Genomic DNA, 13,361 nt, shown 5'->3' with positions numbered 1-13,361 from the left:
GCACCTTCTGATGAATGGGAGATAATTTTATTCAGCACAAAATGCAGTGAGAGGATAAAAGAATGCGAAAGCAGCCAGGTCTCCTGTGTAGCACATCACAACACTGTTGCTAACTTGCAAACGCACTATCACTACTTCTCCCAAGGGCAAGCAGGCTCCGTCAAAACATTGCAGAATAGTTCCCTTAGACAACAATTCGAGCCCTTCTAGGGGAATGGAATAGGAATAGGCTGCACCTGCGAGAAAGCTTCACTATGGTTTCTCAGTTCCTTGACTGCCAAAATCTCACAGGAATACTCATAAGCCGCTAATGTAATAATCTCCTTAAATTACCTAAAATTCACCTAAATGAGTGCAAAGAACCTTATTTTGGTGTCGTGCCACAATCTGCAACTGCCTGCACTCAAAGAGTCATGTTGTGGCATGAAGCTCAATTAAAAGTCCTTTTTAAGAGCATGTCTGCGTCTCAGTATTGACAAAGAACGAACAGCACTATACTGGAAATTATACAGCACAAATGCTAGCGGTGTGACCACTTGCATGTTCCTAGTGTGGGAGATTCTGGATGACTGCAGCAGTAAAGTCAGTTGTGCTGGCGTAGCCACCAAGGTCTCGAGTACGAACCTAAAAGTGACGAAAAATGGTAGCGGTAATTCAAAAGGATACCTAAAATGCAAATGAGTCATTAAATTAAATTATGGGGTTTTACGAGCCAAAACAACTTTCCGATTCTGAGGCACGCCGTAGTGGAGGACTCCGGAAGTTTTGACCACTTGGGGTTCTTTAACGTGCACCTAAATCTAAGTACACGGGTGTTTTCGCATTTCGCCCCCATCGAAATGCGGCCGCCGTGGCCGGGTTTCGATCCTGCGACCTCGTGCTCAATAGCCCAACACCATAGCCACTGAGCAACCACGGCGGGTGCAAATGAGTTATCAGTTAGGGTAATGCTGGGTATGCTTAAAATACAAAATATTTTTGGCCCTAAATGTACTTTGTAAAATGATTAAATCATTGTGTACACTTATGCTGATCTAAATATGGAAGCATACCTTGCCACTCTTGATGACCTTCTCCACAGCATCCTTTACAAGAGTAGCATAGTAATGAAGGTTCACATGGCGTAGCATTTGCGCAGCACACAGAAACATAGCTGTTGGGTTTGCAATATTCTTGCCTGTGGCCTCTCCAAATGTGTGTCGTGCTCCCTGTAAATGATGAAAAAATAACTCAGAGCGCAAGTGTCGGTGCTGTACTACCACAGCTGTAAAAGTAGCAATTTAAAAACAACGATGACAGAAACAAACAAGACAGAAACTGTGCTAGTGCCAAGCAAGACATCATCTTTGTCTCTGCCAGTAACATGCTATCGGCTCATCACAGCATTCACTAGGAAGATACATAAAGCTACTACAACTCAGCTTTAACTAAAAATTTTATTCTTACACATAGACAAAGATGATTTGATCACAGTAATATGGAGCAGCTAAACATGTTATTTTATAGCAGTAAAACACACATTTGGCGCCGGTTATACATATAATTACACGCACTTTCTCCCTCTCAGTGTCTACATCTGTCTACTTAGTCCTTACTTATTTCATCTGCATTCATCACTCCTTGTTTGCCATTATGTCCTTTCTTTAGATACGACAGTTCTTTTTTTACTTGCTGAAATACCAAAGCTTTGCACTGTCTTTTCCTACAAAATAAACCTTGAAAAGTTCTGCAAGCAGGCTTTCCTGCCGTCACCTAATGCAATGCCATTAAGAGCGCCAAGCTAACCCTGAGGTTAAGAAGCAAGTTGGGCCCGTATCTTGTATCATGCCACTTCATTATCCGTTCTTTCTGCCCTTTGTCATTGGCTTGAGCACGACTCGCATGCCACTGCTCCGTTGTTATTGCTGTGATCAGCCACTCGGTGCACCATGTGATCAAAAAAAGGAATGGAAAATAAAATGGAATGTAACAAAATATACACCTGATAGTAGCCCACAACAAAAATACTGAAGCGCTATAGCTGAAAGAACCACCAGTTTCTAGCATTGACACTACTTTGGGTGCTAGCTAGGCACTACAGTTATGTGACAAGTCCATAAGGGAGCATCAGTTTGCATCCAAGCTACACAATATCCTCAGGTTCACTTCTGCACACAGTTCATAACTGTTGATAACGTCAGATTCTTTGTATAAAGGCCTAAAAAAATTATTATGAGGAAGGCCTGAGACCCATATTCCTTCCTGGCACCAACGAATTCTGCTCATTCAAGATTTAATTTCACCACAGTTCTTGTATTTTCTTAATCATGAAAAACATACAGCTGCAGAACGAATTCAGACTTTTCAATTTTCCAGCGAGTTTTCTCAACTTTCTACAATACAGACTCCAAGTGAGAACTCTCTACATGAACGTCATATACGAGAACATAAAACTCTTTTGCGTCTAGCGCAGTTACAAAGCACCTACTACAGCCAATTAATAAATATGTCTGATGTAAAACATGGTGAAAAACAATAAAAGATTAAACCTGCTACATGACGGCATAGTGACACTTAGTAAGACAAAAAAAACAGCTGTGTTCCTTTGAACTCTTTACTGGTAAACTTTGGACATATTATTCAAGCTTGCAGCACAGGTCCATTTAGAAGTATTTAAATATATATGAAGCACATCTTAAATACTATTTTCATCCATGCTTTTACTTTCAATGCACCATTTTGGTATGCACAATCGTGCACACAGCACCTGAAGGGGATAAACCAAACTTTAAATGAAAGTTGCTATATAAGGCACTTTTTTTTAGTGAAGCAATTTGCCACTGCAGTATTGATAATAAGCTTTTGCACAATACATATTACATACACACCAGCAGCCTCCATAAAGGCCAAAACAATGGACTAAAGCAAGTTTCAACAGTTATTCAAAGAGCAGCTATCAAAATGTGTTTAACTGGCTGGCACCTTGTCGACATTTGTGTGCACTGCATGCTATTTGTGCTCATGGGATGCCTAGGAATTTCTATAAGCTGGAAGCAACAGCTGATTACACAATACAAAAGCATCCTACAACACATGGACATGTTTCCTTTAAGGGGCATTAGAAGTGGTGTCAGTGTGCCAAAGCTGTCATGCAGAGTGGTGCTTTTTTGCAAAATCTCCCATTTCAGCTCAGCTAGAAAGTGCACAATGAGTACCCATAGTGAGCCCATTGCTGTATTGAAACATTAACAATTCTTCCATTTTATTGAAAGTATGCAAGGCGGATCATGGCCAGCCCCTTCTAGGCTGTTCAGGCTTAGGAACCTGAACAGCGTCAGCACTGCGAGAGGCAAACAGGCTGAAAAGTTATTGCAGCTGACAGCAGTTAGAACTGCTATCAGCTGTGGCCCCTATACTGAATGGTGTGGCTGCATCTTTCTGATGGAGAATATATACTGTGCCTCTGGTAGTGTGGTTTCAACTAGGATACATTTATTAATAGGCACTAACCAGCATAGTATGAGCACAGAATGTTGCACCTGCATTTTCACTTAGTATTTTCACATGCAGAAAATGCTTCATGTAGAAAGGTTTTATTGTGCGTTGCTTGGATGACGCGAGAAAATACAATATGATATAAACCCCACAGGCCACCCAGTCTTGCTATGGTAGCCTTGCTTCGGTTTGTTCTGAAGGTTGAGTGCAAATGTCAGTGCTTTATCACGCACTGCTATTACAATGACGCATAGTCGCAAAGATCACAAAGCTGCCATGAGAAACATATAAACAGTATTTGTTAATGGTTTCGCGCTTGAAATACAAACATTGCTGAAGTGTAGCAGTACAGCATGATTGGCTTCTTGACACAATTAGCATAGCTATTGGCACAGCAATCAGATCACTGCAATTACTGCAAACACACTACAATCTAGGAAGGTCACATGCATTAAAAATATTTTAATTTACTGTGAACGTTGGCCTTTGAATGCCGACATGCTGCCATCAAAATTATCACTATCTAATTAAAAAATTAAATTATGGAGTTTTATGTGCCAAAACCATGATCTGATTATGAGGCATGTGTAGTAAGGGACTCCGGAAATTTGGAAAACCTGGGGTTCTTTAATGTGCACCTAAATCTGCATGCATGTTTTCACATTTTGTCCCCATCAAAATGCAGTCGCCATGGGCAATTTTCATGATGTCACAACACAGAAAGAAATTTGCTGACATTGTATAGCAATAAGGCAAATATACTGATGTTGCTTGTACAAGAATAATCGAGATTACAACACTTGCTTCTTCTGGTCGCACTCGCATAGCAGCTGCACAGATTGCAGGAATGGAACAGCCAGTGTATCATTATGTGATGACACATATACCTCCTGTGTACTAAAGTCAAAACTGGTTTTCAGAAACAAGCAGTAGTATTATAAATTATTTAAGGCACTTGCCAATATCTTTCCTAAGGTTTAGATGGTCTGGGCATTTATTTGATGTAAACAAATGACAAGACTAATATGGCATGATCCATGACAATAACATATCAAGAGGCTAAAACAGCAGTGACATAAAAAAAGAAGATCAGCAAACTTGAGGATCCTCAATGGATATACGAGCCTAGTTATAATGGTACATACATTCCTGATTTTGAGGCATGTAAATTACAGCTTAAAAAACAATTGACAGAATATTTTTAAGGTGACAGCCACCAAAGCACAGTCTTCTGATGTGTACAAGTACCTTGGGCAGTAAGCATGGTTATCAACAGACTCATTCTAATGAATCATTCCAATGGTAAAGCCTGTGCATCCAAACAGACTTTTACATTGAAATAGAGGGTATTGCAACATCATTACTCAGGTCATCAACTGTCAATGGCATTAAAATTGAGGGCAAAGTTTTTCCATCCATCCACCTATGAGCAAGGCACAATGGTTTTACCAAGCGAGTTGATCAAAAGAACAAATCATGCTACCAGAAGTGCCGACAGCCTATGCACAGTCGACAACTATGAGGGACATTCCGAAAGTAAGTTTCGTCATTTGTTTTCACACAGAAAATTTATTGCCAAAAAAAAAAAGAATACACCATGGCATCATTTTTCCACATAGTTGCCACCGACATTGAGACATTTGTCGGAGCATGCAATCAGTTTGAAGAAACCACTCTGGTAAAACTCTGGTAAAGGAATTGTCACACAGCCTGTTCCACCTCACCATTGTTTTGGAAGTGACGTCCTGAGAGTGCAGCTTTCCTTGCAGGGAACAGGTGCCCATTCATACCAGATAACAGCTTGCATTTCGATTGGCAACCACATCATCAGCACACGTCTGTCTGCCATAGTGATTTGAGCTCAAATAACCTCAGGCCCCCATGCTGGTGTGCTGCTACTCTCTCTTCTTCAGCGCTCTGCACATGCGTTATTCCTCCTCTGCTGATGCTCCTTCCATCATTGAACCAGTAAGAGGCGTGCATTCTTGTGACGATTGTTTCACCTAGAGTACCATCTTCTCTTTAAAAAAATGACGAAACATTTTCGGAACGTCCGTCCTACAATAAGCCTTATAGATAGACAGGAACAGCATGTACTACAAACTCAATTTTTATACTTTGGCAACGTTTAAGATAGACAATAGGCAAATGAACTTATCTCAACCTAAACAGCCCTGTAACCTTTAATTTCCTGACTACTGATAATCAACTTCCTAATGTATGGCCTGCAAAGTAGAGCTCTGGCTGACACCAAGAATTCACTTGGTTGATCTCAAAAACTGGTGAAGCAAGGGTTAAATCACCGTCAGTGGCTTGTCACACCAAGCTAAACAATCACACTAATCAGAGATTAGCAGACTAAAGTACTCGAAGCTTTAATTATATAGCATGTTCAAAATCTTTGCATGCTAGCTTGCACTACATCAACAAGATGATCAGACTGAGCTGCTGCAATGCAACCAACATGAAATCCTGGCCACGTACCCATGTGCCATGACATAAAAAATTTTTGCTCCCAAAGGTCATGACTAGACCAAAAGAAAGCAGTACAAGAACTGTCATGGCAAAAAACCCTGCATCTTGCCTTGTTCTGGTCTGTGGTTGTAAGCAATTACCCGCCGTTCTGCATTATAAGCAGCCCAACTTGAGCATTTCATATTTATTACGCACAGTTATGGACTTGACAGCAGGGCCACAAAATAAAATGGAAGAAAAACTTACTGGCTCATAAATCACACAGTCCGAGCTGTAGCTGGCTCCAGGAACTACACCTGCACCACCGACAAGGCCAGCAGCCAAGTTGTCGATGATATTTCCATACAGGTTGGGCATTACCATCACATCAAACCGATGAGGATTGGCCACCAACTGAAAACAGAAATCTGTTGCTTTCCATGCTTTTAGGTAACATAACTTTCTGGCACATTAAGCAGTGTTAATACTTTTGCTCGTTATAAGTACACATGGCAAATTAACATCAGCTTTTCTTTTATCAACCTTCCTTAATGCCAAACAAGCCCCATCAAGAAAAAGCAAAAGAGAAAAATGCAATGTAGACAAAATAGTAGTCACCTGCATGCACGTGTTGTCAATGATCATGGACTCAAACTCAATCTGTGGATAGAGCTCTGATATTTCCTGACAGCAGCGCAAGAATAGGCCATCTCCAAGTTTCATTATGTTAGCCTTGTGTACCACTGTGACTTTCTTCCGGCCATGCTTGGTGGCGTAGTCAAAGGCAAATTTTGCAATCTTGCGGGACTTAGTCTCAGTGACAATCTTAAGACATTCTATCACTCCGTGTACACTCTGAAAAAAGAAAAATAAAAAAAGTAAAGTGTGGTACTTACAACAAAATGTAGAGCACATTCAATTCAAAACAGGCTGAAAGATGCAAATACAAAATGACACCTTACCTCATGTTCAAGAGCGCTGTATTCACCTTCTGTCTGTTCCCGAATAACATAAAAGTCAAGATTATTGTGCCGAGTTTTGATCCCTGGTAGACTGCGCACATGAACCACATTGGCAAACAGGTCCAGCTGGTTTCTGAAATCCACAGTCAAAACAAGATGCATTTATTCGCACTAGCAATTATTCACCAAAACAAGATATCCTCATAAGAAAATGCAAAAAACTTCCTTTACCTGATCTTCATATTCAATGTTTGCAATTCCCCTGTGTGCGAGATGTTTGGTGAAGACAAAATTCCTTTGAGTGCAATGCCATTCTTCTGCACAGACTCTATCACAGTTTCAAGTGGTGCACTGATGGTATGGTGAATCTCACTGTAACAAGTTAAATAAAAGCCAGACCAGTGACTTTCCACTGCAACTTATTCAGCTTTGGAACATACCTCAAGAAGAGTTCTTCAAACTCAATAGGAATACTGATGGCCTCAAAGACCTTTTTGACAGCATCAGCAAGCTCTGGCCCAACACCATCACCAGGAATGAGAGTGCATTTGATCTTGGCTTGAGGGCGTGAAACTGGTTCTTGCTAAGATATCAAATGTAAAAACATAGAAAACGTAGGAAAGCTTATTCTGTGAACAGCAGGCAAAACTATAGCATACAGTATAACTTCATTAGTATGTTCCCATTCGTTATGTTTCCCAGACTTATGTTCTAAAATGCTGACCCCATTTTGTTTCCATACGGTCATGTGTATTAGCTTCCCATTATGTTTCCCTTCTAGGTTGTTAAAGGGACACTAAAGGCAAATAGTAAGTCAAGCTTAGTGCTCAAGAATGTCTAAAGCATGAATGTTGCCATGAACAGAAGTCTTGTAATAGAGAAAATGAGGTAAATGCATGACAGTAGTTGAGACCCCCTTGCGACATTCAAGTACTAGCCCGATGATGAAGGCACTCCTCATATTTCTGCCACTAGTACTCAACCACTCGTAATAAAAAGATAATTGTATTGAATTACAAGAAGAAAGAAAATGCTACTTGTGCAGTTCTACTTAAATTTTAGAAAAAAATAAGAACTCGATGTTGCCCCAGACAAAGATGCGTGCGGGTCAGATGTTTAGTTTTCGCCACTCTGTGCCGGCCGCGGTTTCGCGTTTCAGTAGTCTGATTATCGTGTAGTGCTGTGCTTGTGTTGCTGGCTTGCAAAACTCTCACAAACTGCAAGTAGCAGAGAATGCTACCTCCATGTGATGTTCCAGGATTCCCGAACAGTTCATGCCACTTGACCAAGAACAACTACACGGGCAAATCCAACACTCTGTCTTGGCTCAGTTTCTTCATTGCTGTGCATTTGCGCTTTGTGCAGAAAACTTGTACCACCCGCTTTCGGCTTTCGGACGGCATTTTACTCACCGATGGCAGTAAAGGGCAGTGAGGGAGCTTGCAACATCACCACTCCCCGCTCGTGGACGGGCGATTTGAATTGCGTGAAAGGTATTCAGACCCTTCAGACGTAACTTTCTGATAAACTAAGTCTTTTCTTGACACGAAACAAGCGCTACAAGGTTTCTGGAATGGTATTTTAACAGTCCACATCAACTTAGTATTTTCCTTTAGTGTCCCTTTAAGTAAAAAAAAAATTGCGACAGTGCACCACAGAAATGAATTGTCTGTCGGCAGCACTTACATTAAACGGCTCTTTTGTGGTCTTTGATAGCTTGTGCTATTACGTACTTCAAAATACATGGCTGCACAGACACTTAAAAAAACTACAAGGGCTCAAAAAGAGGTTATTATCAAACCTTCAACACAATCACCAGATGGAAATCACAATCTTCATTTAGTGCGATTTACGGCTAAGACTGCTCCCCATTCACTGTAACTGCCAAGCAGCATAGTGTGCTTTAGACAGTGCGTTTTCGATAGTTTAGTGGCTTTCTATTGAACTTTACATAAAGTTTTGTGGAAGTAACTTTTCGTCTCATCTGTAGTGCTTCCGCCATTGAATGTTACATGTTTTTCAACCATGCATTCTCTTCCTGTGGTCTCCTAAAAAATATGTCAATGGAGGTCTACTGTAGTCTAAAATATGTGGTCAGTCATGTGGCACGCAAAACTTCAAAATTACATTGTGTGGCGTCAAAGTGCTTCACACATGCTACCAGAACCCATTGAGACTACATAAATTACGTGGCCAGTAGCAAAACACACTTAAGTTACCTTCAGTGGTAATGCCGTCACAACAGGCATTATTTGCTTATACTCTGTTTCATATGTAGCTGGCAATGCTGCACAAGTTGTACAAGTAAGGCGGTCACAGAAATCTCGCTCTGTGTATTTCATAGTGGAGTTCCTTTCACTCTGCAACACTTTCTACAGAATATTTTCATATATTACAACTACAACTTCTAAACCTAAGATTATGTCGAATCGCACACTGTTTGTGAACTTTACGCTTTCAGTATCTGACAATGTTTTTGTCACAAGTGCAAGTGCTGTGGCCGCTGGTCCCAGAAATATGTCACTCCACTTGTTCAGTGGTAAATAAATTCATATCTGCAACAGCTTCCATACAATAATACGTCAAATTTTGCAACATAAAAGTACGAGACATAATGCTGCATTGAATTACATGGCACCTACCTATATCTTTCTTTCATATGTGACCCGCTATTCTTCAGTCACGAATGCGAGCAATGAAAAAGAGTATCTCTAGCCTTTGTAGCATTTGTCAGCTATGTATGAAATGGTTTACAGTAGAATTTGATGTCTTATATGCCAAAATATACTGGAAAAGTTGTTCTAAATAGCTGCAATTTGTGCAGTGACATAAACACTGTGGGCTTCACCAAGAGAAGAAACTGCACACCACTGAAGGTGCCGCCTCAAAAATGAATACCGAATGCTTGATTACACCACAGCAGGTTATACAAAAATAAATAGAAAAGTGAGGGCATGTGAATACTCGAATACAAATTAAATATTATATTCTATTCGATCTGTATTCTATCCATGAATTCGCTATTGCAAAGTTTCAAAAATTCATTTGTTTGAATATAATTGATGACAATGCTTATGCGAGTCTACAGGAAGAAAAACCAAAGCAAGTTGAAAATGTTCCGAATTATTCTGCTGCAGGAGAGCTGCGATTGCTGCAGAGAGGCACTAATTGCTGAGTAAAAGCATAGAAGAGCCAACATTTGCAAAATAATTTTTCATCGTTTAAGAGAGCTGTTAGCCTTTAGGCAGCCCACAAATTGTTGTCTCAATATAGGCAAACAATGTTATATAACCAAGCTTGCTTTGTTATGCATTTTCTAAAACCGATGTGTGGTGCTATAGTATTAGACTTCAATGAGTGCAGCACCCTATGTGCATCTGGTTATCTGCTGTAAACTTGTTTCATTAGTGTCAATGTCATGGTGCACCAAATAGGATCACCTTTTAATTGCTTATCATTTTAAATTATGGGGTTTTACGTGCCAAAACCAATTTCCGATTATGAGGCACGCCGTAGTGGAGGATTCTGGAAATTTTGACCACCTGGGGTTCTTTCCTAAATCTAAGTACACGCCCTGGATGTAGTTGATAAATCTAAGTACACGGGTGTTTTTGCATTTTGCCCCCATTGAAATGGGGCCGCCATGGCTGGGAATCGCTTATCATTTACATGCTGGTTCACTAGACTGGACATCTAGTTGTGAATGTCATTGCATCAAATAATGTAAATGAAATTTTTTTTTAACCCATAACAGACTCCACACAACCTTTCAATTTTACTTTATTTAGAAACGAATAAAATATTCAGCATTTGATCTGGTAAAGAAATGTTGCTATTCGAATACCTCTAGAGAAGGTTACTGCTCCATGTGTACACACAGAAAGTGCTCCCTCTACACAGCAACAATCTCTCTTGCAATAACCTTTCATTAGGATGACAGATTGCAGGAGCAAAGTACTTCTGCCTAGGCTGCCTTAGTAGTACGCAACTGAAATGGCCAGTGTAAAAACCCCACATGCATGGCCCTTCTTACAGACAGACCCGCTCAGCAACATTATATAGTTAGCCAAAATATAATACAATAATACAAAGCTATTGAATCCAATATTCTCATTTAAAGTGAAGGTATTAATTTTATGTTTATAACTTATAATATTGCTGCATTCCTTAAGAAAATGTACTTATTTCATGGAATAAAACAGAACAACGGTGAGAAGCACTGCAAGGTTTGGAGAAGCTGCATGTTTTAAGTCATGCATCATGCTTCATGCCTGACTGTTCTCCAACAGTTCAGGTGAATTCCGCCCACCATCAACACTGTGCACCTACTTCATTCACCTTCTCCCAAGGCTGAGCGGCTGACTCGAGCCACAACTTATCTGGACCTGACAAAATTTGTCGGAAGAGCACTGAGGTATAATGCCAGCAATGTCCTCGACTGGGGGCTTCTACTTAATTTTTATTTGATAAATAAAGTATGTCCTTTCTAAGAAATACAGCCTTGTTGTGTTGTGGAATATTGATACTTCCACACAAAGAAACAGGAGATTAGGTAGTCTCATTTGAACAAAGATGAGATACCTGGATAGTGTTCAAAAGAAAATGGGACAGTCTTAGCTAAAACAAGATACCTATTCTTGTGCAGAACTTTCTTTGGCAATGCTTTAGAGTTGAAGCACTTAATCACGAGAGCTGTCAAATAATGCAGAAAGCTTTTTCTTACTTATATTGTAGTAACCACATTTATTTTGTTATCTCCTATACTTACTCAAAAACTATCCACTGCTATTCATATTAGTGTCCTACACAAAACCTAAATGCAGAGGAATGTGTACACACAAAAAAGTAATAGCTTCATAGGACATTGCAGCAGCCAGTGCATTCACTTCATCATGGGCTTGCTGTTGTTCCGTGCAATGCAAATGTACTCCCAAACTGATGAATGGTGCAAGTGCATGGCACAAGCCAGCAAGAAAAGAAATTGGAACAATGGCATCTGCACAAAGCAAACACACACGTACACAGCAGGAAAGTGCAGTCCCACCAATGAGAGGTAAAAACGAAATGCAAGTAGCTAAAGCTTCCAGAGCGTCAGAGCATGCACTACTCTGCTGCATGCTAGTCTTTCTAAGAAAATAGCAGCTCTTTACAGGCCAAGTGCTGCTTACATAATGTAGGAGTGACTGCAGTGACCCTTTTTTTTTTAAAGGAGTAAGCGCAAGCAGACATCACACTCATCAATAAGTCATGTGTGTTATTGATTCCTACATGTAACACAGAATGCTCTGAAAGGGAGCGTGACCGATCAGGTGTCAGTCTGATTTGCACATGGACAAGTTATTGTTACCATTTATAAATGAAAGCATCGTCTATGGTCTTGAATCAACAGTGGCACTTCACACATACAGAAGGAAAGTTAGGCGTCATGTTACTCAAAGATTTTGCGCACTTAATGCACATGCATTAAGTACACGCCACTAGTGCTCCCCAAAGAGTTCGGGCGGGCGTGTGTGCACAGGTAACCAGTACTGTAGGTTAGTGGTATCCTGATCCACACTCGTGCATGCTACTACAACCAGATGAACTATGTCTGTGAATCCATGAACTCACCGAAATCTGGGTGAAGACCAGGTCAACACATGTAAAATGAACACGCCAAAGTTCTTAGTAGAAACGCCAAGGTAACAGCAAGGTCACGAAGAATTTTAGAACGTAACGCCGTTGAATAATTGTGTAACGGCTTGCGGCCAGAAATAAGGGACACAATTCACGGAACGCTTCAGCCGCATGCGCAAATAACTTACCACGGCTTGTAGCTGACCAGCGGTGACCGCTATGCACCTCTGTTGCCTGTGTGTGCTCTGCAAATGAGAAGTGAAGTTTTGCACATGCTAAAGCTAAGTTGCAAGGCGGAACTACAGAAGGTCGATGTTTATAAACATTATGTTAAACGTTTTGGTTAATTTGGCATGGTAATAGAATTCAATGGTCAGTCGAAAACAGACGCACACGCTACTGGCGCGGCTTTCAATGCACTATGGAGATCTTCCCAATCAGTGTAGCATCAAGCAGACAGCAACAGTAAGATTGTACAGTGAGCTGATACAGCTGGCGTCCCAATACACAGTGCTTGTCTTTTTTCTTTCTCCCGACGTTATAATATGCATCGCACACACTTTCACTCCTTAGATCACTGAGCTGAGGAAACGAGCAAAATATTCAGTGGTTATTTTGATGCACCAGAATTACAAGCAGTTGGCTCAAAACACCGCATAACGAAATTACTGGACGTACAAGGCTGCATAACTTGCTACAGTTTTTCAATATTGAACGAAAATTAATCATCCTGTCGGAGATCACTGCAACCACGGCGCTGTAAGTTGTTCTTTATTCTATGGCGAAACCGCTAGAGGACAGAAACTTTGCGCTTTACGCAAATAAATAATAGTAAAAAAGCGGACTCTGGCCACC

At 40.5% G+C, this 13,361-nt stretch overlaps 1 protein-coding gene across 1 annotated transcript; it reads right to left on the bottom strand.

The window, feature by feature from the left end:
• Positions 1–5: 5 nt before the first annotated feature.
• Positions 6–13,339, bottom strand: LOC135901116 (isocitrate dehydrogenase [NAD] subunit beta, mitochondrial-like). Its single transcript, XM_065430796.1, has 9 exons — positions 13,185–13,339; positions 12,695–12,751; positions 7,331–7,473; positions 7,122–7,262; positions 6,891–7,023; positions 6,547–6,783; positions 6,196–6,342; positions 1,053–1,208; positions 6–624 (listed from the first exon to the last, which is right to left on the bottom strand). Exons 1-9 carry the CDS (start codon positions 13,233–13,235, stop codon positions 547–549), a joined length of 1,143 nt encoding a protein of 380 aa, XP_065286868.1. The 5' UTR covers positions 13,236–13,339; the 3' UTR covers positions 6–546.
• Positions 13,340–13,361: the final 22 nt, after the last annotated feature.

The sequence above is a fragment of the Dermacentor albipictus genome, chromosome 1, assembly GCF_038994185.2.
Source record: "Dermacentor albipictus isolate Rhodes 1998 colony chromosome 1, USDA_Dalb.pri_finalv2, whole genome shotgun sequence".
Lineage (NCBI taxonomy): Eukaryota > Metazoa > Arthropoda > Arachnida > Ixodida > Ixodidae > Dermacentor > Dermacentor albipictus.
Note: the sequence above shows the minus strand (reverse complement) of the source record. Positions and strands in the feature narration are given on the sequence as shown.

Excerpts from the sequence above, each read along its gene's own strand:
- LOC135901116 (XM_065430796.1), bottom strand. The coding sequence starts at position 13,235 with ATGATTAATTTTCGTTCAATATTGAAAAACTGTAGCAAGTTATGCAGC. Across the intron at positions 7,263-7,330 it reads TTTGAAGAACTCTTCTTGAG|TGAGATTCACCATACCATCA; the intron begins GTATGTTCCAAA and ends AACTTGTTACAG. Across the intron at positions 625-1,052 it reads AGGTCATCAAGAGTGGCAAG|GTTCGTACTCGAGACCTTGG; the intron begins GTATGCTTCCAT and ends CGTCACTTTTAG.